This window comes from Vanessa tameamea, chromosome 8 (assembly GCF_037043105.1).
Source record: "Vanessa tameamea isolate UH-Manoa-2023 chromosome 8, ilVanTame1 primary haplotype, whole genome shotgun sequence".
Taxonomy (NCBI): Eukaryota; Metazoa; Arthropoda; class Insecta; order Lepidoptera; family Nymphalidae; genus Vanessa; species Vanessa tameamea.
Window position 1 is genome coordinate 8038194 of NC_087316.1, and position 26198 is coordinate 8064391.

At 31.0% G+C, this 26198-nt stretch overlaps 3 protein-coding genes across 4 annotated transcripts in view; 2 read left to right on the top strand and 1 right to left on the bottom strand.

The window, feature by feature from the left end:
* Positions 1-681: 681 nt before the first annotated feature.
* LOC113399844 (protein kintoun) lies at positions 682-4701 on the bottom strand. Its single transcript, XM_026639096.2, has 3 exons — positions 2526-4701; positions 2319-2439; positions 682-2206 (listed from the first exon to the last, which is right to left on the bottom strand). Exons 1-3 carry the CDS (start codon positions 4535-4537, stop codon positions 1796-1798), a joined length of 2544 nt encoding a protein of 847 aa, XP_026494881.2. The 5' UTR covers positions 4538-4701; the 3' UTR covers positions 682-1795.
* A 600-nt stretch (positions 4702-5301) lies between these two features.
* On the top strand, positions 5302-7864 carry LOC113400025 (rRNA methyltransferase 3, mitochondrial). Its single transcript, XM_026639387.2, has 5 exons — positions 5302-5794; positions 6164-6411; positions 6619-6774; positions 7042-7333; positions 7664-7864. The coding sequence occupies exons 1-5, from the start codon at positions 5409-5411 to the stop codon at positions 7824-7826; spliced, it is 1245 nt and encodes a 414-aa protein (XP_026495172.2). The 5' UTR covers positions 5302-5408; the 3' UTR covers positions 7827-7864.
* A 2154-nt stretch (positions 7865-10018) lies between these two features.
* Positions 10019-26198, top strand: part of Dtn (detonator) — a 72013-nt gene continuing 55833 nt past the window's right edge. Inside the window, exon 1 of one of the 2 annotated variants that reach the window (XM_064215702.1) lies at positions 10019-10483. In XM_064215702.1, the coding sequence (XP_064071772.1) occupies positions 10453-10483 (31 nt within the window). In that variant the 5' untranslated portion in view covers positions 10019-10452. The remainder of the gene's footprint in view (positions 10484-26198) is intronic. The other variant, XM_026639158.2, reaches the window with a different exon arrangement.

The following is a 26198-nucleotide window of genomic DNA, read 5'->3' on the forward strand; positions in this document are numbered from 1 at the left end:
AAATAAGAAAATTGATAAAAGAACGATAATATATCACCTTGCCATAAGCCAGTAAATGAATCAAACAAAACAGATAAACATTGACCCAATATAACGGATTGTACTACATAGCACAATTAAAAATAGATTATTTTTTCCTGTTCTGATATGTATATATTTTTCAGTCCACCCAACTATTATTTTAGCCTACGCAAATTCAACACTCGGTTGTATTATTAAACAGATTTACGTTTAGGAAAAAGGTTGTTGAATTTGGTAATAATATTAAACATGAACATGAACGAAGTCCAGCGAAGATCTGCTGATGTTCAGTAAAAATATAAAATAACGCCACAATTTATAAAAATAAAATGTAAAAAAAGGCACGGGCAACTGTGAGCCCGTGGATGTTGTAAAGTAAATAAAAAAAAAAAAAACATGAACATTAGATAATAAAAACTAAAAGTAAAGTAACAAGCTTGAACCAAACCAAGGACTACCTCTCCCCTTCCAATGCTGGTCCGTGGATGCATGTGGGCAATTTTGGCATCTGACAGATACAGTTTCCCCACGATGTCTTACTCCACACCAAATTAAGTTCACGGCATTTAAAAGTCTACCCGGATAAAAACTCACAGCTTATAATATTGGCAATATCGACTTAAAAAAGGGGTATATACGTGTAGTAAAACAAAAAATGTATTACTTTTAAATGTCTATTAAATTAATATTCGAAACATCACAATATTTTATCCTAAAACTTGATTTATATAACAAGTACAATCATTGCCTAAACATTAATTTCATAACTAAGTAAATGCAATGTGTTCATGACAACAGCTTAATTTATTGTGCTCTGCTTTGTTTAATGTTGTGAATTATTGTACAAAGGCACTGACAACAATTGAACGCAAGTGTATTACATTAATCTCATATTAGTAAACAAAAGTATTTAATTTATACAATTTTAATAGAAAATAATTTTGCACTAATAAAAACTTAATACCCAAGATTGGTTTGGTTAGACATCATGAAAAACTTTATTACAATAAGTGACTTATATTTGTAGAATCTTTAAAACACACATAGTACCAAACACTAAAATATTTTATTTATATTTAATATGTAGGTTGTCTAACATCTATTGTATAAAAGTGCATTGTTCATCATCGATTCAATTTTATAATTTGTGTCAGACATTAAAATTTGTATGACTATATCTAATTTGTACCATTCAATGTATTTAACTATACAAATATATATTGTCTAAAATGAGCAATATGAAAGAACTTGAATATAATTAGGATCCAAATTATTGACATTGAAAACTTTCATTGCAAGTTCACACGGTTTGATTTTAGATGATTTCCAGATTATACTTAATATAATGTCAAAAAATATAAAACCAAAGCAAAAAGATTTAAGACGGAATTATTGATTTAGGTCTTTTCAATTTGATTCTGTTCAGGCGATTTGAATTGCTTTTGATTTAACATTTCATTAACTAAAATCAACTTGTGTGAACTAACCTCTATTCCAAATCTAATCTATACCATTAAAAACATATATCTTTTTAAAATAATTGACAAACATGCAGAATAATATAGGCCATTGCCATAAACTTAGCTAATCAATAAACATTACTTCTACAATAAAAAGGAACATCATTTAAATGGAAAGTTTTAAGGGAAAGAAAAAACTCATGCCTTTAAAAATAACTAAACCACTGTTTACTAGTGTTTAAAAATCTAAATACTATCATTACTTTAAAACACTCAATTGCCTGATACAAACAAAATAATACAAAATTTGCATCTTACATATCAAGATCGAATATAAGATCATTTTTAAATTTAATCTCTAAATATTTCCCTTTATTTAATCTGTCTGGATTATAAAGATCTGTGTTATGTTTAATAGTACTACAAGTAACTTTTGTTTCATTATCTTGTATATTTTTGTCCATTTTTGTACTGTGTGGGATAGGTGCCGATTTCCATATCTCGGGTTGATTCTCTTTTGTATTACCATTTCTATCAATTATGTTTAAAATTGATGAATCTTTGTTAGTATTAGACTCATTATTTTTATTTGCATTCTCATCTGTATTGCTGTCATACTGATCACAATCAGACATCATATACTTGCATTCTTCTGCATCTGAAGTGTCTGCAACTCCACTATCGTGTCTCTGTTTAAGGACCGATTTCAGCCTGGATCTAGATGTCTGTAAATATTAAATGTACATCTTATTATGTGTTTATAATGAATAACACACTAATAAACTATTATTTATAGCATTAATTGTATTTTAAAAATTGCCAGAAATATAAATATACCTGATGTGCATTTACAGCATCATCTTCAGCTTCACTTTCACTTCTACGCCTTTCCAAATTACGTTTTTTACTCTTCTTACGTTGATTTTTTCTCTTTTGACCTTCAATTGATGAATTGTATCTGAAAAAAAATAATAATTGCAGAAGTACATTTTCTTAAACGAATTATATTAATTATTATTAAAAAAAAAAAAATTGTTAACTCACCTGTAAAACTGCCTTGCAATGACATCACTAAATCTTACAGTTTTTTTCAAACTAGATTCTTCAGGAATATAGTCAGAGCTAATGTAGTCCATTGATGATGCAACATCTCCACAGCTTGATTCAGAAAAACTTCTCATCATTGCAATTGGCTTCCGTAGAATACTCTTGGCTCCATTTTCTAAAGTACCATTATCAGCCCATACTATATCCTTTTCATTTTCATCTTCTTTATCAGCATTATGAGATGTAGATGAAACAACAATATTTGTTTCACTTCCTAAGTTAGTAACTTCAACAACAGGACTTGACGTAACTTCTTCCAAAGATTTAATATTATTTTCAGTCGTGTCATGTTTTGATGGTTTCTTAACTTTAGACACATCAAAGTATTCTGTTTTCAAATTGTCTTCTTTTAATCCTATTTGGAAATTTTCAGGAATATTTCCACCCATTTCTAGTTGTAAAATAACATTATTATCCCAGGCCTCACCTATTGCATTTTCAAAATTAATATCATGATCAAACACAATGAGAGCTGCATAATTTATAGGTACAAATCCTGAGCCAATTGAAGTGAATTTAATATATACTTTGTTTTCAACATTTTTAACCTTAACAGAATCTGTTTCTGTATTTTTAACATGAAAGGTGAATGCTACAATGTCATCTAGTGCATTATAAGTATATGATGGGAATGTATACCCAACATTGGTAAGTAAAAATTCTTCATCGACTGTAGGCGACATTTCCTTTTCCTGTGTTGCAGATAAATCTGGCTTATCATTAGTTACTGTTATTTCTTCTACAAGATTATTTTTTCTAGAAGATTCTTCTTCACTGTTTGAATTTTCTTCACTCTCTACACCACTGTCGCTCTTCTGACAAGTTATTTTATTGAAAGATAAACTCTGTCTAATAACTGGCAGTGACACAATTAACATATGCTTTGATTTATCAAATGTTGCATTTCCACATTCATCATTCACAGAGTAAGGGAGATCAAGGTTAAGTTTATACTTAGCAGGTTTTTCTGATACCAGTGTGAGGCTTCTTTCCCGAACATCTAATACACAGTCCTTAGTTGATGACAAAAGTGGTAAATTAATTTCAATAGTTAAATTACTTGGTATTGCAGAATATTGCTTACTGTCCTTGTGATAAGTAAAGTCTTGAAAATCTACATTTTGCTGTTGTTTAATGACATATTTAGGTACTGTATAGCCTTTATCAGATGAATAAGTAAATTCTTTTTTACTATTCTTGGCTTTTTTCCTATGCTGTTCTTCTTTTGTGACATTTTCTTGTAAGTGCTCTTTATTTTCTGGGTATATGTGTTGTGGGTACAGTTTTTCTAAGATTTCCGGTGTAAATTCTTGATTTTCTTCATCAGTTGGAGGTTTAAAATTTGGATCTTCTTTTCTTATAACAGCCGGTACAGTCATACCTTTATAACATGCCTTTGGAAAACGACGATTGTTACTATCGAAATGAATACCGTAGGTTTTCTGCAGTCCATCAAAAGCAGTATTGTTTACTAACTCACGGAATCGCTTGTTAACCTCAGCTATGCGCAGTGTATCAGGATGAAATACTACATCGTAAATAACACAGCGTTCTCTTTTTTGATTAAAATCTTCTCTTGGTGGTATTATTGTGTACGGAAGTTGCCAGTTCATTCCTTTTTGGCCGTTTCGTTCTTGTACGGTACAAGACGGCTTGCCAACATTCTCGTTGCTGCATATATTGATAAAAGCTTTTCTATCTCCGGCTACACTTGTTTTAATGACATAACCACCCTTTGGATTAATAAATGTTACGTCGTAACCACGTTCCTTCTCTAGTTGGGTCATTTCCTTTTGATAGATTGCTTGATTCGCCGGGTCACGTACTTCATCACAGTACTCGGATAGTAGATCTCGAAACTTCTTATTTTTCATTGCATCTTGTATCGCCTCTAAATCGGCTCTAGTAAGAGATGATTCTTCATCACGAGGTTTTACTCCCGTTGCCATTTTGTCTTCCCAGCAATATTTTCTCTTTCTAGCAATTTATAAATAAACACATTTATTACGCATAAACACGATAATTTTCAGCTGACGACCACAGAGTTCGCATAAGAGTAGGACGTAGGTATTCAAAAGATTTTTTTGTGCCGCAACTTGATTGGTCGATTCTTGGTTATTTTCCAGTTGCCATTTGTCAATGTTTACAATACAGGTAATCTATATAACCAAAATATTTTTTCCATACAATGTGAGTACCTGGTACATTAACGCTAATTAAAACATAAACTATTACTATAAAAGAGATTTAGAACAAAAAATACATACTATTTTATATTACATTATAAATAATATGTATTTTTTAATTAGAAATATTTATGTAAAAATGTAGAAATATTCAGTTTTATTTTTTATTATAACGAGTTATTTTAAAAGTGATAAATTATTAGTTTATAAATTGCTTTAATTACTATTTATTTATTATTTATTATAAATATTTTAATGACTTTATTACTTTATAATAATTTGATGACTATAGTGGAATTTTGTTTATTTTATATCCATATTTTTTGCTAATATTTTACCTTTAAGTGTAGGTCGTGTATTATATTTATACGCAAATCAATTAGATAAACGAAAATGATTGCCGGTAATTATTCTCAAAAGTATGTTAGATTATACTCCAAATAAATATTAAATACTCTAAACTCGAAAACGCGGCTGTCATTTTCATTACAATTTTGACATTTATGTTTTAATTTAGTTTCCTACTTTGTTTATGAAAAATGTTAGGTATATTGTAATATATCAGAATAAAAATAAGTATTAACGTAATCCAGATATTTGTTACTGTTAAATAAAGTTAAACTCAACCTTAGCAATGAGTAGGAATATTTATTGTTTTTCTAAATCTTTTCTATCACAAATACCAAAAATATCTGCTACTAGGTTATATGGAAGATGGATGCACAGGAGACCAGCCAAAGTTTTATTACCATTCGAACCTGATTCCCAAGTCAGTTTAACTGAAGAGAAAGTTATTGACATCGGTACTGACGGTTTCAAGAAGAACAAAAATGAAAAAATCGAAACCAACGAAAGCAAGCCACTCGTGCCGGTAACAAGTCAAGATCATTTTAAGCAATTAAAGGAAAAGAAGAATATTGCATTGAAAAAAAAGAAGTTCTATTTGAGCCAAAAAAAAGTATTTGATGATAAAGGTGAAATTATTTATGAAAAGTTGAAAGAAAATGATGGAAGAATTAGGTTAGTTCTTATATTTAATTATAGTTCTTTGGTTATAGTATAATATTTTGTAGAAGCATAGAATCTGGTGGTAGGGCTTTGTGCAAGCTTTTTTGAGTAGGTGCAACCCAATTATCATATATTCTATTACCAAGCAGCAATATTAAATATTTTTGTGTGCCAGTTTGAAACCCTTTAACTTACTTAAGTGAGCTAGCATCACTAAAGGCGCAAAAACCAAATAAAATCACTATCATGTATTAAAACATATTTTAGATACACATTTTATTACATTTGATACTAAACAAGTTGAACTTACAATTTATTAAATTTTTTAAATAGTGTATTTAAAAATATTTAAAAAATGAAATAAAATAATTTATATTTCAGCAATCTCTTTGTGAAACTAAAGTCAAAAAAGGAAAGATTAAAAGCTGGACAAATGTTAGTTGAGGGCTGGAGATTAATTGTTGATGGCTTAGAAGCAAATTGTATTCTGAAATATGTAATATTCAGCCGTATTGAAGATTTAAATAGTTTGAGACCATTCCTGCCCAAAACTGGAGTTCAGTTTTATAAAATTCCATATAAAGAAATAGAATTATGGTCTGATGTAGAAACATCACCTGGAATATTTGGTAAGTTATTATATTAAAAAAAAATTACAATAATAATAAATAACAAAAAAATCAGACTAGCAAAACCTTTGTACATATTACTTTTCTTTTGATATGGTAGTTTTTGCTATGTGTAAATTAGCAATCTTCATGTTTTCTATGTATGAATAAGGTGGAGTACATTATACGAATACCTATAATTATTATAATTAATTTTATTTCTTTCAGGTGTATTTGATATCCCTAACGCTGACAATATTAAGAGGTACTCTAATCCAATACCACTCCAGTTTATTTGTGATAATATACGCACACCAGGAAATTTAGGTGCAATTCTGAGAGCAGCTGTCGGAGTTGGAACAGAAAAGATTTTCCTTACAAAAGGTATTCTTGTATATTGTTGATTTTATTTATATTTTTACTAATCATATTTTGTATAGATAATAAAACAATTTATGTAATGGTAGATATGTAATCTGTTTTGTTAAGAACCATATTTTTAATAAAGTTCTATTTAAAATACTATTTTCTTATATTGAGATTTGATTAGTTATTTAATTGATTAAAATCAATTAAAAGTAACATCAAAATTCACAAAACATTCCTTTATAATGTATTTAATTTAAAACTATATTTATTGTATCCTTGTAGGCTGTGTTGATCTTTGGGATCCAAAAGTTATAAGAAGTGCATCAGGGGCACATTTCAGACAACCAATCCATACTTCAGTTGATTGGGAGGAATTACCTAATTTATTGGACCAAAATACATCAATATTTATAGCTGACAATAACACAAATACATCAGAAACAGCAGAAACAGAGAATGTTATTAGGAACAATATATCGGTATTGCCATATTATGGAATTGATTATGCCAATTTGAAACATGTAACACTTATAATAGGTGGAGAAACTGAAGGAATAAGTGAAAATAGTTACAGGTAATTGTCCTTATTTTTCCACATGTCTACATATATGACAAAATGTCTAACAAGTTTCTATTGAAGTTTCAGTACTGGAGAGTTTCATCTTAATAAAACATAAATTTCAATGTATTATTAAATTTTACCATATTTATAGCTTCAGTAATGGTTTCAGAGGAAAATAAACCATATTTAGCTTAAATATAATATAAGCATATATTTAGAGTTATTCTGACATCTATAATTAGTGAAAGTTATTTTGGTGTAGGAACAGTGTCATAAATAGTGTTATTTGACTATTGCTTGAAAATAATTACAGTTTATATATAAAGTTTAATATTTTTACAGATTAGCTGCAAACAGGAACGGACTGCGTTTAAATATACCACTACACAAAGGGGTTGACAGTTTAAACACTGGAATGGCAGCAGCCGTTATAGCTTTTGAAATTAAGAAACAGTTCATTCAAGCATGGGCAAAACTAAGATTAAATAAGAATACCGTAACCTAGATGTATTCATAAATTATAAGTTATAATAGTTAGATATGTAATAGAAATTGAAATAAAAATGTTACACGTAACTACATGGTTTTTGGATTTTTATTATTTCATTATGAATATTTACGAATATAAGAGTGGCATTTAGTAATTTATATTGAAAACCTATAAGAATAAAGTTTGCATGTTCACAAAAAAGTAAACTTCATAGGTATTCAATTTAGAAAAAAAAGTCAATTATAATTTAGTTTTATTTGAGTTTTGATTATATAAATTAGAAAAGGTGTTTAAGCTAAAAAATGGTTTGATAAGATAGTTGTATTTTTATATCAATTGTGATTATAAACTTAATGCATTTGTGTTGTTTTTTTATTTAATGCATGTTATGAAGTTTTATTAAGTTAATGCTAGAATTCTTGTTTTACGGTTATCGATTCCTTTTACAAGTAGCTACTTGCAGAGCAGCTGCTCTTGGTAAAAAAACAAAAGCTAATACCAATAAAGCTAATTCTCATATGGTTTATATTTCATAGTAAATTAAAATTTACAATGACGTCCTCATTTTTTTTATTCAATTTTTGTTCAGGACATTGTAGTGCAAACTAACTGCACCTAGCATTACGTTCCTTAGCTCTTAAAATCTGAAGCGATGGCAATCTCACACGACTTGACTGGAACAGGCACGATCCACAGGACTTACATACGATTTACGCGCGTCCCGAGGTAAGGGAGTGTATTCAATTCAAACAACCAACTTCTTATGTTCTGACTATTATGAAAATGCTTTGGTAAGTCGGTATTTGAACCGACGCTTTATGATCTGCAGGCGTTTAAGCTAGCCATTCGACCAAAGGAAAAGTTAGGTTGTTAAAATTGTTAATTTTCGTATTAGAGATATTAATTTTGCCATCCTCATCATCCTCCTGCCCTTATCCCAATTTTATATGGGGTCGGCGGCGCAGTATGTTTTCTTCCATACTTCTCTGTTTGACGTCATCTCACAAGTAACATTATTTTCAGCCATATCGTATATATATATATATAATATTCATATTAATTGTGTAAAATTATTTATTTTATCATAGTTTATAATGAACATGATACGTTCATATTTATTACATACCTACTAACCTACTATTCAGTTTGACATGCTTCATGTTAATGATAGAAATGTAACAGTTGGTATAACTTAAAATTAAGAATAAAAATCTATATTAGTATTGTATAACAAATCGAATGCGCCATCTATATTAGTCAAAACGCAAATTTCGAATATGATGGCTTCTGTGGCGATGTTGGTATAAGTACTTTAAAGGTAACAATTTGCCTAGATGGAGCTGTGAGCTTATTTTTCTTAGAATGAATTTAAAATAAGGAGTTAATGATTGCAATACTAAAATTATTACCAATATTACTAAAATTGAAATTATATTTTATTTAATAGTTGTAAATGTTTAAATAAAATAATTATGAATAATAATTACCACGCAAAAATGTTTTTGAATTTTGATAAAGTGAATAAACGTTTTATACCTAAAAATAAAATTATGGACGCACAATTATTAGAATTATGACAAAAGCATTTATTAGCATAAGAAGCATAATATTTTTGCAATATTATTATACATGGAATAAGCATCAATATCAAATGACGTCATGAAATGCGCATTTCACCCAAAGGCACTAGATCACTAGTCCATATAGGCCCGCGCCAATTCGAACAAGTAACAATTATTATTGTTATAACTGTTAATGTAATATGTACTATGGGGATAGTTTTATTACAGTTATGCTTAAAACATTATTTGAAGGCAATTTAAATGTAACGGTTACTTATATAAGCGATGTTATCAGTAATGTGAATTCAGCACGGATTTGACGAGATAAAAATATAACTTTTATCTTGATATATTTTTATATTAATTTATAATCAATTACCTAACAATTTAAAAAAAATATGCCATTTTTATTATAGTTTGGGCCACTATACCAAAAAAAGTTCTATTTTAATTAAGCTGTATGAAATTTACACGTGGCGTATCTAGATCCGAGTAAAGGAATTAAGGGAATCTTCAAAGGAGAATTCTTAGTACCTAGTTAAGGATGTTCGATGTGGAAAGGAGGCGTCGTCGGTCAATACTGTAGGTGGTGCGGTGCGGGCGCGGCGCGCAGGCGTGGCCCCCGGCCCTCTGCCCCCGCCGCCGGCCCACTCACGCAACTCGCGAGTCAGCCGCCGTGCGCTGTGATCGCGCGCGACGAAGCTTTCGTAGCTGCTCGAGCCATGTGTAATGTTTTCATCACAGAGGGGATCTGTCAGTTAGCTTTCGGAGTCGACATCTCGTATCATGAATGAATAAATTATTCCTATACAACGGTACGTGCTTACGCATCGCGCTCGTTCCCAGGGAGGACAGCTTTCGCCAAGTGACTAGTTTTTCTCGTAAGCTTGTGGCCGTTGACACTGCAGCGTACGGGTCCCGCAGTGTGCAAGTGTGTGGTTGATTAGCGAGCGTAATACGAGGACGTCAGCTGAGTCGCGTAAACATTAGCCTGACCAAGTTTAACTGACGAGATCATGGCTTATCCTCTATCATAATTTTTCGGACTAAAGCTTATCCATTTAGAGAAGGATACCAATATGCGGCGCCTCGTCTTGCTGTTATTGACAGGTAAGATCTTTTTTTTTAACGTTGCCATAAACAGTTTAATTTAAATGTTATTATAAGATATTAAAATAAACTGTTAAGGAACCTAACTCATATATTATTATTATTATTATGAATCTTTGAAAGTAATTTAATGAAATGCATAAAAATATATACTTCGGTAATAATTGTAAGTCTTAACATAGTAGGTACCAATGTTACGAGTAACATTGTTTTTAAACTGACACTAAAAGAAGTTGATTAAGGTATTTTATATTTATATATGTTTCCCACACAAGGCTTTGAAATCATATATAATTTCGATTTGAATACTGAAGATTACTTAAAATTGCTAAAATATATAGAAAAATTGTTAGCTCTAAGTTTACTTTAATTTTGTAAAATGACATTTTAAAAGTGTATGTAAGACCTACTTGAATAAATTATATTTTAATTTATGAAACTGACACTAGAAATACTTTTTTTGCTATATACTTAAAACGCGGCATTCGCAAGTCCCATTTAATAAAATCAATTGTATAAAAATATAACCGTAATAATTATATATTTACACAGTTTTAATGTAATTCAACCTAAAATCAACATTTCAAGGTAAAACTTAACAATCTCATACAAATCTCATCGACAGGTGCTGAGTGCAGGTAGACTAGAGAGGATTGTTTGGCCGAAAGCAAAAAAATAAAAATAATACATTGACCATATGGCTTGAAGCTGTGAGCATTTCTAAAGCTTTTAGGAGAATCTAACATGTCGAATAAAATTCTCGCATAAGCCCGATGTTTATAAAAAAATCGCATAATCAAACTATATCTGTTACTCTTAATAAAAAGAAAATGTTGAATCCATTGAATGACACTTATATAAGATTTTCATTAAAATAGTTAACATTAAGGCAAACCATATATTTTTAATACGTACTGTTAATTATATTTTTTAAGGAATTAAATCAAATAGGTATTAAAAATAAATAGGTAGGTATATAAAATATATTTCAATTGTTTTCTAATTCGTTGATACTTAGACAGTTTTCAATGTTTTTTTTTCTTATTTCTTTAGTAGTTATCTGCCAAAACTCTGTTTCGAACAGTTTGTTAAGTCTCAAAGTTTTTTCTCGGAAAAGTTAGGAAAAAAATCCCCCTTGGTTAGGGTCCTCATCAATCATTTTTATATTTTGACGTCGCTTTAGATCCACCACTAAACTCAAGTATATAAAATATATAAGCACGTATACGTATGTAAAATACGGTTTAGTAATACAACAGAAGTAGTTCGGAACGCTGGAATATATGAGAAACAATTTCATTGCCTTCAGCAATCTACAATGACTTTATAGGATTGTCGTATCAACTTGTTATTTGTCGATATGTACTGATAAAAGAAAATATTACTTTTGGATTACTGTTTTATGTATATTCAAAATAATAAATTGATAGAATCAGTGACAATCATTGCATAAGCACAAGTAGTAAAGATAAACCTATATAGCACACTGTATGTGTGATGAAATTACATCACCAACTGTTATATATACCTACAATTAAACTAAATATTGTACTTTATATATGCTTAGATGTAATAGGCACTAACCCCTTTTTTTACCTTAACATTTTGTACAAAGGTAAAAATTATACTTCCGAATTTTTATTTAGAAACATCGATAGGTATACCTTGCCAAAGAGAGGATGTTTTAATTTTGCATAGTAGTTATCTATCTGATTTATATAGGGATTTAGAAGCATATATATAATATAAATGCTATAAACGGTATTTAATACTCGTAACCGGCGGTGTAGAGAGAATACATCCCAAGTTGCAACTGCCACTTTTTTTCTACACTTAAAAGGCGGATGCTTAACGCACCTGGCCTCTTTTTTTTTACTTGCAGACGGCACAAATCTTAGCACAAATTTTACTATAAAATTCTTGCATAGATTTCGTTTTACTAGTACTTTCGAGCTACATACTTATCTTTGTAATTTATAGGTAAAACGAGATTGATAACGGTGTTATAAAAACGATAATTTCCAATGTAGCTAACTGGGCTCATTAAATTTCCACCGACTTCTCGTCGGTTTTAAACTAAAAGATATTACAATAAATTTAACTTTCAGTACCAGTTGCTATAGCTGTTTATACTGTAGAGTAAAAATATAATTAATTTATAATGTCTATACGAAAATTATGCATCTAAAGATGTTCGTGAAAGTATTTGTATAAATTCTTAAATATTATCCGTTTTTATTATTAACGACCTTGGAACTATTGGTTTTCTGTTATTTTCGTCAGTTAGTCTATTTTGGGATGCTGACAGTAAGCATACCAAATGGTTGCAAGGACCGATAAGTAGTCGGGGCGCCAGCTTTCATCTGTGCCGTAGTGTGTGTTTACACTCGTCGGGTTGCGCCAGCGCATATTAAGCGGTGTACAGATAGTTGATACTAAGCATAAATAACTTGCTATGTAGTTTCTCTTTATTTGCTAAAATATTGATTCAATCAATTGATTAGTACGGTGTAGAGCTAAGGTAAGGTAGAACGCTTATCAAGCTAAAACTTTAACATTGTAAGAAAGACAAAATATCAAATTATTTTTCTCATTTTGACATTGTACAATAATAAAAAAAGGTTTTTTATAATTAAATCAAGTGAATTTTCCGTCCCTTTTTTATAATATGTATACATTACTCAAACAGATCAAGGGTCTTGGTCGCAAATGGCGGTGACGTTTACTGCTTCATTCTTGCTCTCTTTCATTCACGGGTGATGTGACGGCTGGATGCCATTATCTTCAAAGATAACCTATTTATTTATTGCCCTTTTCGTGAATATCGGTAAATGTGCATAATTTATTGACGTAACCCACATTTATCAATTTCGAACGACAATTTAAGGAATAATAATTAATAAACTGTGTCAACGTAATAACGTAATAGTTATTCACGTAGCTGCAATATTTTCGGTTTATAATTTTTTTCCGAAGATACGTTATAATTATATAATTTATCTCAATAAATTAATTAGTACAAAGTATTCTACGCAAACGAGATTTCCCAGGTGCAAATGTATCTTATTTACCTAATTCTCCCCGGGAGCCCGAAACAATCCGGTTTGTGTTACATATTACATAAGTTCCTTCATTTTTCGTATGTATTATGCATACCCCTATTAAGACAAAAATAAATCACGTTGATTTAATGTTTTTTGATTTTATCTGCAAGGATAAGATTTTGAATATTCGCAAGATTTAGTATTTTTCTAGATTAAAATTTATATATTCTATAGTTTTTTATATAAAATGAGCACTATTTTGTATATTGATGTATTAAAATATATTCTAATGATTAAATTGATGAATAAGAGTTTCAAGAATAATAGTGAGATTTCGTTTCCTGAGTAATGTAATCTCACCAATTTCACTTTTTACTAATATAAAGCCTTATATAGTATATCAAAAAAAGACAACAAAATATCTTACCAAACGCAATAAGGGAATGGTATACTATGTAAATAATAATCCGATAATACTCAATCACTCTAAGAGAAAGATGCTCAAACTCTACTTCTTCATATGAGAAAAACTTTATCTATGTAACATTATATTATTAGACCGATCACAGGCAGACGAAATCACTATTTTACAATTTTTTTGTTCGTAGATTTAAATAAAAAATAATCTGCCTTTGACAGCTTGCAAAAAAAAACTCTTACGTAAATGCCCAATTTGCTGAAGAGTGGCTCGTAGTAACACTACTGGCGGCACTCATATGTAGAGTTGCAAATGCTTTTTATAGTATATGGGCCTTAATTGGTTTGTGACCAACAATTATTCTACTAAATTAATTCAATAGTGTAACGTTGCTTTATTTATGTCTAGTTTATTTCTTATATAACCTACACAATATTACAACGAAAGTAATGAAAATCTCAACACACAACAAATAGAAATATACAAGTATCGCAAGGCTTTCCCAGAAATCAATTCTTTGTATTTTAATTGAATAAAACTTTTTGGACATACCTACATAAATAAATTGTGCCGTTCTTTGAGAACATGACGCTGTTGACTCCAAACCAATTTCTTCTAACCTAAAGGACATTTGATTAAGTTTTGATTAAATTCTATTTAGATGTTTTTTTTTTTTTAATAATGATTCCATTAAATGTAGATGAATATCTCAAACAACGTCAAATAGAATATCGCCGTATGGACTGTTGGCAGACTAAAGAAATAGAATAAATTATTCAAGTCAACTCTTACAAGCATTATTAAATTGCCAATTTACACGATTACAGTAACGATCAGATATCATCGGTTCGGAATATAAATTCTATAACGAAGAACCGACCAGAAAATCAGTATTTAGTCTTTTCTTTTTCGCAAAGGCAAAGAAATCGGTTTGGAGCTTATTCCACTACGGTGTTTTAGTGCGAGTCCGTGCAGGCGTTTTCTGAATCCATTCAGAATAAGTTGAATTATAAACGCAAACTACTGAATAGAATATTGAAGAATATAAGTCTTTTAAGAATTTTCCTCACTTTTTTGTTTGTTAGCAAAGAAAAAATTGATTAATTCTTATTCTATTGTATACAGTTTAAAATTAAATAATCTCTAAGCTTGCACCAGATTAACATGCTAGATAAAGCTCGAATTTACAAGGAGATCCCAGAGCGAGACATTTACGAGCAGTTTTCCAATCAATAATTTTAGTATGTCAGTTGTAGTTATGTCACTGTTCGCCGGAATAAAGACCGGAGTGGCTATTTCCTCTCTGCTCACGTTGACATTAGCTACACCTAATATACGATTTATCTCGAATGATCATATCATTATATAACATATAAATATAATATTGAGACTGCGTCTATTATTACGATTAAAGTTATCACTAGGTAAACGTTTAACGTATTTTATTTTACTGAATACATTTCATTTCAGTAAAATAAAATAATATTATATTTAATAGAAGTTTAGTAGACAAGGTTTTGTGTCATTCTCAAAAACCAAGTACAGAAAAATTACCATTTTCATCAAAGTAAAGTAAAAGTAATATAAAAATCTTTAAAGACTATTTCCTAGTCTTTAATTGGTTTCTAGTTGTAAGATTGCATTTTACACTCGAGTTTTACTTTCGAGAACTAGTCTTTGTTCAATTACGAGGCGATTCAAATGTGAAAAGTTTAAACTTACAATTAATTCGCACAGGTGCATAATTTTTTACGAGTCCTTTCATTTAATTAGGTTTTAAATTCACAGCAAAGGGAATAAAAAATCTCGGTTACATATTTTTTTTAAATATTAAGATCTGACAAGACCTAGTGGTACAACATGTGGATCAAACGCCATTCACCACACTAGCACCGCGGTGGAATAAGCTTTTATCTTTCTCCTCACAGACAGAGAGAGAGAGAGTATTTGCTTAGCATCGAACAGTTACATATTATAGGCTGATATTCAATACGTCAACTAAAACTTTAAAAACGACGCAATAACTCCAATGACTCGCTCAATAACTGTTCAAATAAACTTAAAGGCAACATTGTTTTTATATAACAAAAGAAGTCTATAAGAAAGGACAAAAGACTGCGTAGATTATAATTATCGACCTTGACGGGCCGAGGGCTGCTTTGCACAGTCGGCACGTGCGTTCAGTAAAACGATAATGATAGAGTAGCTGTAGGGGATTCATAATGAACTGAATAACTAATTCAAGCTATTGCACTTTACGTCGCGCAGAAGCCCTTTTTGCGGCACCCTAAGCTCTATTGTCCTTACATAATGTTCTAGGGTTCTTTCGAGATTGTTTTTATTAAAATATTTTGAAAGGTCATTTCTAAAACAAGACATTAATTAGCTTAAGAGTATTGATCATTTAGAGTATTTTATTGTAGGATATATGTTTTATATGACGATGTGATGTAACGGCAATTGAACCAGAGACAATATTGTATGAAAAATATAATTTTATTCAGAGCTTATGTAATGTTTTCTTAACGTTTTTTATGTAATAGGCCGACAGATATATGCAAGAGCTTAAAAATGTAATATGTTGCGTGTAATTGGGTCAAAGAGGCGAAGGACGAAGACTTGGTGGAATGGGGAGGGTGTTATTCCACAGTGCGTTAGAATTGGTTGTATTCCAACCCACGATATTATAACACCACATTTTGTGCTGAAAACTTTATGGAAATGTGACTTACGAACACGACCCCTTTGGCGAAAGAAACTTGGCTACATTTTGCTTTCTCATCTACTGATGTATATTTTATTATTAAGATATTTAAACAAACCTACTTTAGTGCTATCGATCAAAATGGAATCTTGCCATGACTTGGCATATAATGTACTATCGGGTCAATTTAATTTCTTTTATAGTTGACACAGTGAACTAAAAAAAATAATAAAATACACCATAAAATGCGTATGCGGTTAATATTATAACATTAGTCGAGAGGCGGGATGGACAGTAATAAAATTTGATTACACTTGGTCATAAATCTTTTTTTTTCATTATCTCAGTTGGCGTCGCTGGCCCAGTCTCTGGCGAGAGAGACAGCGCCTAAATCCCCATGTTTTGACATACATACCCACCGTATTTATGATACACGGCGCGTCTCTGCCGATGTGACATGAGATTTATGAAGTCACCATATGTGCCCAGGAGATTGGATTGCTTTTATGCAACGGGAATCCATGTGTCACATACTTAACAACAGGTTATTAAAACGTTTGACATAGTTGTTGTATATTTTAATAAAGTTTTCTTTTATTATGTTCTTGTTGTAAATATTAACAATCAGTGTTATAGTCTTCTATATTTATAAAAAATAAACTGAAAAGGTTCATTTCTAATTACGTGAACTCAAATTACGGTTACTGTTACCTAACTAACCATGCCGATTGTTAATTAGCACGATCAGTCCCACGCTCATTGATTTCCGTAATTTAGAACAATTAATACCTATTCGGTTGCAATCATTTTAACCATACGTCGATGAGTCAACTTCGATGTTTAATCCGAGATAGAATTCTATATTTAAAACGCTGCGTTTTTTTTAAAATATGGTTTATTGTTCGAGGTAGTCTAACATAATACAAAGTTTTGTTCGATAAAACTATTCCTTATGTATTGCTACATGCGGGGGTTCAGACTTCTTTGGGGAGATGCATTAGATCTACAATTTGCTGAGTAACGATAAGCGTAGGGGCGCCCTTACATTAAACTGCTATGCAATATAAGTGTGTTTGTTAAGCTAAAGATTTATCGTTTTATCTAAATGACACTTTATCATATATAATTTATTTATGACACACCCCATCAAAAATTTTATTGTCCTCTGGTCCTTTAAAAGCTGCGCGTTCTTTTTTTAAATAAGGAAATCCAATTCTATATTTAAAATAATATAATATATGTACATATTTGTGGAAAACAAATGCAATAAAATCAAGCGACTTATTTTAGCTACAATCTTAAAAGCAAACTTTTACATCCTGCTTGTAAGTAAAATTAACGATTTTTGAAATGGCATTTCATTTTCATACAAGTAAAATAAAATGTCGGGGTCAGATAATATGAAGTGATTATATATCCATGTGTTACTTCCGGGCGGATCGTCGGTCACCGGACGCGTCCGAACATGGAAAGCATTTTAAGCACTGATACCGTCTCGTCCATTGTTCTATTTATTTTGAGCCCGACCTATTGATCCTCCGCAATATGAAAGCGCCGTTTATATTGGGTCGTTATAGTTCCCGACTTGGTAAAAAAGCCTTTACAATCACATTTTAGACGACTATAAATGGTTTCATGTTAAATGTTTAAGGTTAAGCTATTTCACATCTCACATTAGTATTTCGTACAATATAACTATTTACCTATAATGTTAATTAATAATGATGATCTTAGCCTTTAATATTTGATTAACTAATTTGTTTTACTTGGAATATAAGAATTATAGTTACTTTATTTATTTGCCTGCCAGGTAATTGTGATTGTATTTGGATTATGTAGCACGTATATGTATGGCTCACAGAACCTTTACTTAGTAGTAAACTTAGGGTTGTTATATAAAGCGTATACCACGTATTTTTTTTTCTGATTTTTATAGGTGCCAAACATTACATCATATAAAAATAACAGATTTCAATAGCATATATCAATAAAATAGCAGCAATCGTGGATGAATTGCTGGCATTTGTTAAAGAGTTCCGGTGTCAGTGTCATAATCTGATCTTTACAAAATTAAAATAGGAACATTTTATAATAGAAAGTCTTCAAAACATCAAAAAAAAAAAAAAAAATTGCGTCTAATTCTACTCTTAACATGACGGATTCAGAATTTCATTCGACACTTGTAAGTTACTTAACGATACATCGTTTTTCTTCATCGCCAAGATCGAAATGAATGTGAAAATACCTAATGGCTTTTGCGCATTTGAACCACTAACTAAATACAAAATATTTTGAATTAAAACAAAGGAAATATGTTCGACAACCCTATGATGCGCACGAAGCCCCATAATGTGGGTAGCTCAGTAGCAACCTGATACAAATCTCAAATGAAACACGAAGCTCATTTAGGGTTCGATAGTTAAGGAACGTTTATATTGTTTATCGATACAGAAGCACTTTTACTATATATTTGTTTTTTACCTTTAAGATACTTCTCCTTTCAAGAATTTCATGCAGTATTTCTAGAGCTAAATATCAACCCCACGTATACGTCGTTTCTATTTGCGTACATATTTATTCAAAATATGTACATTGAATTTCAAAGCAGCAGGATAGTCCTTGAATTTAAGTTGCGAAACCGCTTTAGTTTTTAAATAAATACAGATTATTTTCTAGAGAGATACTCATTACATAAAGTGTTATTAGGTATCCATAAAATACCAAATAGTTCCGTATTAAATTCACCTTATATTATGTGCTCATAACGTCTGTACTTTTGTGGCAGGTAATAGTTTTAATAACATTTTACTGACAGTTAAAATTCATAATCTTATAGTAATTTTAATGCTTTATTATGATAGGGTTTTATTTATTAATATATAATTTGACCTATTTTAAAAATCGAATTTCAAATTTACTCTACGCGTATTATAAAGTATGATTATTGCGTTTGAGCTATATATAAGAGTTGGAGTACGATCTGTGAGACAGCAGTGTCGGTATTTGGTTCACATTGTCGCCCCGGCCGGCGCCACACTGCAGGGGGATTATCCCAACTTCACCCCACATAACAAATATACTGGATTGTGTGTTTTATTTTTTCCAGATTTTACGACATGTAGTCCGTATAAATTGATTCGAAGAATGCTGTAGATATAAAGCAAAAGAGTTTGTTTAATTCGGTTCAAATATTGCTTACGTTAAACTCGTTGTTTCAAGAATTCATTTATACATACAATATTAATTTATACGTACAAACATAAATATGTTTGTACTTGAGTTACACAGAATGTTAAAGGTGCCAAATAGAAAATATTGTATAAATTTTAAATCATGCCACTTACCTATATGCGTCGAAGATATCGGAATTAAAACTGTTTTGTTATTTTTTCATAATCTATAAATTATATTTAAATTGTTTATTTATATAAAATATATAAATCTTCTCCGATTGTAATTTTAGGAATGTTCAGATCTTCTAATTGTTAAATGCATTTATCTATCTTTTTAGATATGTTAACAATGTACAAAATCAATAACTTAATATACTTATAATTATTTACAATTCACTATCTATCTTTATAGTTTTGAAGATGTTCTAAGAATGATATATGAAAAAAATACATTTGTACTTATATGTATGTATATATATATAAAGACGTCTTGAGGTCAGAGGTATTTGCAGTGGATACATTGGCGAGGTACGGTCAGAAAGATCACTTAGCTGAATACACATTGCATATAATATTTATATAGACTTTCACAACACATGTTTCCCTAAATTAAATCGTACTCGTGTAAAGTCAGAGCGGACAGCTAGTTATATACAATTCAATAATCTTAGAACGTCCTTCAAATTACATATTCCTTTTATTTCGATAGAACGAAGACATTGAAAGTAATCCAAATGATGTTTTTGCTTACATGGCCATCTGCGACCTTAGACATCGAAGAAGGGGCGACCCTTCCACCCTTAACTATTTATTTGGTTATCGACTCCCCAAAGTCATTACGAACTTGTATAATTTGTTTTTTTATCGCCCTTTGCAGAACGATAGTTTTCGTAAAAGACGAATGGTTGAGCAAAAAGGTTTTTAGCGATTTGAAAACTATTTAGTTTTTAGAACAAGGCTTGCCGGTAAATTACAAAGATGTTGGTTATTATATTATCTCAATAGTGCGCCAGATGTATAGTAAACGCAGATAATGTTATAAACGTAATTGATGTCATTGAGTTCACATTTATATTTATTCATGAATGACATATTATTGTGCGTATTGAGATAATACGAACGCAATTAATTTATTAACATAACATAAAATTAATATGATTCTCACTTAGAATGACTTTCGTTATTGTATATTTATGATTGATAAAAGAACCGAGCTTCGTTCGGCTGCAATGATTAGTTATACAATTTTTTTTATTTTTATTCTGGGAAAATTTTCGGTTTTTTAAAGAAAACCCACTATTTAGATAAAAAAATTTAGCCAAGTCGTAAGTCATTTCCGAGATACACGTAATAAATAATATTTAAATATAATATAGGTACAAGAATTTGTCAAACAATATTATATAAGTTATATAAATCATCATCAAATATAGCTATTTAGATGATTAAATAGATTATTTCGGTTCGGTTAGTACCTATGTAATTTCATCAATGTCGAAATATATTTGACATTTTATCAAGGTAAAATAATTAAACCACGAACAAATATTATTATTTGAGGGATGTCCGTAACTTCATATGTGTTTAATCGACATTATCGATACCTGCTTTTAATGGTTTGCTATTGTGGCTAGATTATACGATTCTAATTACTGTTTCGCACCTCAGGGCAGTAGCATAAAATTATATAGCTTAATAAATTCCTTAATAAATATACTCTCTAATGGAAATCATTGAATTGCTCGGTGGCAGGGCTTTGCGCAAGGCCGCCTGGGTAGGTACCACCCACACATCAGATATTCTACCGCCAAACAGCAATACTTAGTATTGTTGTGTTCCGGTTTGAAGGATGAGTGAGCCAGTGTAACTACAGGCACAAGGGGCATGATGTCTTAGCTACCAAGGTTGGTGGCGCTTTAGCGATGTAAGGAATGTTTAATATTTCTTACTGAGATAATGGATATGGACGGTGGTGACCACTTACCATTGGCCGGCCCATTTGCCCGTCCACTATATAATAAAAAAAAAGAGTGATAATAATATAAATATATTATATATTTTTTGTACAGATTACAAACACTCGATTTTATTAGTGTTGAACATATTAACAACTAATACCATAAAAAAATTTAACTCTATAAAGAACGTTCTAATTTATATGAAATTAAAATAAATCTTTTTGTCTCTGCTTCGTACTGGCAAGTTTCGGAATAAATATGAAACAATTAACTTTTCCGAATAATTTTCCATTCCGAGTAGTCTTTTTCAGTTTGTTATTTCTTTTACTGCAATTGAAATAAAATCTTGATGCATTCTGCAATAAAGTAATGTTTTTCCTAACTTTAAAAGAATTATTCTCTCGAGGACACCGTGCTTCAAGTTTTCCCATTTTTCCTTAAAACTAGTCACGTTTTATTCCCACTTTTCCTTAAAATTACGTACTAATATTGGATATTTTTTGCGCTCTGAAAATGTTTTAAATTTGAATTTGACAAACGTTGCCTAGAAAAATAATAACTAATAAAAAAAAAGTTTTATTACGTATTTAAAAAGAAAATGCTACCTAAGCCAACGAGTGAACCGAGGTGAATAAAATACGTCAATTTTAATCGATGTTTACGGATTCAAATTCTATCTAGCATGCCCGATATTTCATGTGCTCAATACGTGTAAGGTATATAGGGCATCTCTTGCTCGGCGGTTAAGAAAAACATCGTGAGGTAACCTGCATGTTATATCAGGTGCAATTTTATCACAAGAGTATTCACCTACAGTGGATAGTTTTCTTTGGTGGAATAAGCAAGAAACCGTATGCTGAAGGGTGATTGGCTAAGTCGTGGTACGTTAATACACTATTGCTTTAGATAATTTACTTGATTGATAAATATTTATCCGTGATGTTGCTAGAAATTTCGAAGTCTAAATAATCTTGTGATAAATATTTGAAGTAAATTGAAACCAAGTTTAGATGAGCTAATTTGGTATCAGAAAAATAGTTTACAGTAGATAAGTAAGTTTTATTTATTTATTTTTTACTAACGATAACCAAATTATGTACATGCATATATCATAACTCATGAATAATATTACAATTTGTACGTACTTATTCTATGAGTACAAGTGCATGAACTAGGCCGAGCCTGTGTCTCAGACGTTAGAATCTTCCGATGACCTTATACAATTATCTATACTATACATATAATAAAATTGGACTGTCTGTTTGTAATATTAATTTAACCGCTTTTTACTAAATGCAAATGTATGTATACACGGTACATATACCAAAATAACATTTTTTACTATTTTTGTATGTCTGTCTGTTTGTTCCGGCAAATCTCTGGAACGGCTGAACCGATATTGATAGGAATTTCACTGGCAGATAGCTGATGCAATAAGGAGTAACTAAAGCTACTTTTATTTTAGAATTATGTATAAAATATTCTAGTACCGCGCGCAGCCCTCGCGCATGCCCTCACTCCGCCGTCACGTCGACTGCCTCCTACCAACGACTTAATATCACAAAATCTGCGTAATACAGAATTAATAAGTTATAGTAAAATCTGTGAATTGAACAATAACTTTTTTGTTAAATTCAAATGCGCGCGAAATTGCGGGCACAGCTAGTACGAATATAAAATGACATGCTAACATGTATGTAGTAACATCTTAAGATAAGCAAAGTAGACTGTTGTCGGTAGAAATTTGTTAATAATAGATAACAAAAAAGTTGTAAAAGTTAGAGGTTAAATTATGCATTTAAAAAATAACATAGTTATTTCTAAAAATATATAATATAATGTTGGCTCAAAATATAGAGCACACTCGCTTAACCATTAATGCTTAGTTGATAACATCAGTGTAACATGATTAGTGAGTCGAGCGTTTCCAAAATTGCAACCATAACGCCAATGTTTATCGCTAAAGCCATTAAGCCTACAAGATTAAACTGCAAAATCTAAAAGTACTAAACTAAACTACGTTGAACTGAACACTCTACAAACTTTTTCTACTGATGCAAATTATAGTTTTTCAAAAAAAAACATTTTATCGTTTTCACATCAGCGTTTAAAACCTTAGGAAACTCGGTATTATATCACAGTTGCGAATTCAGTTCTATTTAATTCCTGCGGAATAAAATCGGGTCACAGGGCGCAGTCACATGTCTAAGCAATAAAACACTGCTTGCCTCCATGTCTACCGGCTTTATTGCATTTAGCTACGATGCAATTTTGAGTCCATTAATCTTCTCTGCTGTTTCGGTGTTTCGTTCCCAACCTTAGCCTTTAAATACCTTTTGCAATTTCCACAACTTCAGTCGCAAAGTAGCAAATGGAACTAGGAATGAAATATAAAGTGACTTTTATATTCCTCATTTCTATAATGTTTATTTATTATCTAGCATTACGCCTTTACTACCCATATATAACTACGACTTGTTCATTGGTACTTAATACGTTTTTAGAGCCGAGATGGCCCAGTCGTTAGAACGCGTACATCTTAACCGATGATTTCGGGTTCAAACCCAGGCAAGCACCACTGAATTTTCATGTGCTTAATTTGTGTTTATAATTCATCTCGTGCTCGGCGATGAAGGAAAACATCGTGAGGAAACCTGCATGTGTCTAATTTCAAAGAAATTCTGCCACATGTGTATTCCACCAACCCGCATTGGAGCAGCGTGGTGGAATATGCTCCAAACCTTCTCCTCAAAGGGAGAGGAGGTCTTTAGCCCAGCAGTGGGGAATTTACAGGCTTAACGATGAAATATCGTTCTATTTTTTCTAAATGAATGTTAACTAAATATATGCAAATTGCTTTCATTTAAACGTATATACAATAATGTTCACGTTTTTAATTCTATGGTGCATGTTATTCCCTCGCTATTAAGACCTGTCAAGGGATTTAGTCCCTTAGCAGTTTTGGCACACGACGGCTCCTAAAATAAAGCAAATTAATTTTTGATTCCAGTCAGTGACGCAAATGTTTTTAACGGATAAAATTGCTTCACATTTTAGTATTAAACGTACACTCACAGACCATAATTATCGCCGCACTAAATGTTAATGTAATATTAAAGTTGAAAATTTGTAAACGTTGGTCGAGAGGGCAATCAAAAAATCCTCTGGCGTCTTTTTGAAGTGTTTCAGTGGGAGGCTAACAAAAGTCAATAAAGTGGACTATTCAACTGATTTATAACCAAGCTTAAGTTAAGGATTAGTTGCCATCTGGGACACGCACTGACAGTTATTACTGTAGGCGAAAAATTGAGATTCAAACTTCTGAGAACTTCATTGAGACTTCTAACTTGAACAAATAATTGAATTGAAATTGAGTTTCGTTTGAGAATATTCTTGCTAGCAGTCTCTTCTCGATTTAAATTACTGAAAACATTATAGCAATTAAATCAAAAGAAAATATTAACATTAAAATCAATACAATATAAAACTGGTACTTACCTGTAAAGTAACATAAGTACTACAGATTATTATTATTTTATTAATTATTAGGTAAATGCAAAATTCACTTTAACTCTTAGTACAACAAAATGTGAACAGAGATTAAAATTACATTTTAGGATTATGGAAGCTTGTAAACTTTCTCGTTAATCGCTATAGTCCAAAAAGTTACTAAGACTAAATGAAAAAGTTTAAAAAGCTTAAAAGTACATGAATTAATGTAATAAAGCATAGTTAGGTAGGTACTCGTAAACAACTAACCGCTTACTTACGAAAAAATCAATATTATTTCTTTAACGACGGCATTTCTTTAAAAGACCTACGTGTACAAATGTTTCTCTGCACGAAACCACTATAAAACGTTTCCAATGTGAAGTAAACGTGCCTTAGAATTAAATAGTTTCTTTTGTCGGTTAAACGTTCAACGATTAACTCAAATGGCAGCCATTGTGACCGCTACCTAGGATTGTTCCCGCAAAGCCGAGCGCGATTAATAGCGACTCGACTGCTCTGAAGACACTCACTTTATTCTCAGTAAGCGACCTAGAAAAAATGAAGTATATTCACTCATTACGTTCTTCTCTTAAATTGTACTTTAATTTTCAATATTTTGCGCGGCTACGACTTTTTTGCTCCGCCTAACTTTTCAGAACTTCACTTGAAGCGCTTTAACACAGATTAAGTATTTTGTAGCAACTAGCAGTCAATACTTGAAACTTTTGAACGAGATTGCTGGTGAGTAGAAGTTTATACGACTCGTTTTGCCTCCGTCGGTCAACTCACAACTATATAAACTGCGACTAGAGCGTCTTTAAAAGCACACGGACAACATTTTAGAAAGATGTTCGAGTCCAACATCTTTGGTAAATATAGAAAGTTTTAAGTAAAGTAACCCTAATGATAAAAGCGGCACTCCCCTA

Bases quoted from the DNA above. Each gene is read 5' to 3' on its own strand.
- LOC113399844 (XM_026639096.2), bottom strand. From the start codon at position 4,537: ATGGCAACGGGAGTAAAACCTCGTGATGAAGAATCATCTCTTACTAGA. The intron at 2,440-2,525 runs GTGAGTTAACAA...ATTTTTTTTCAG, and splicing joins ATTGCAAGGCAGTTTTACAG to ATACAATTCATCAATTGAAG. The intron at 2,207-2,318 runs GTATATTTATAT...TAATATTTACAG, and splicing joins ATGCTGTAAATGCACATCAG to ACATCTAGATCCAGGCTGAA.
- LOC113400025 (XM_026639387.2), top strand. From the start codon at position 5,409: ATGAGTAGGAATATTTATTGTTTTTCTAAATCTTTTCTATCACAAATA. The intron at 6,412-6,618 runs GTAAGTTATTAT...TATTTCTTTCAG, and splicing joins AACATCACCTGGAATATTTG to GTGTATTTGATATCCCTAAC. The intron at 7,334-7,663 runs GTAATTGTCCTT...ATATTTTTACAG, and splicing joins ATAAGTGAAAATAGTTACAG to ATTAGCTGCAAACAGGAACG.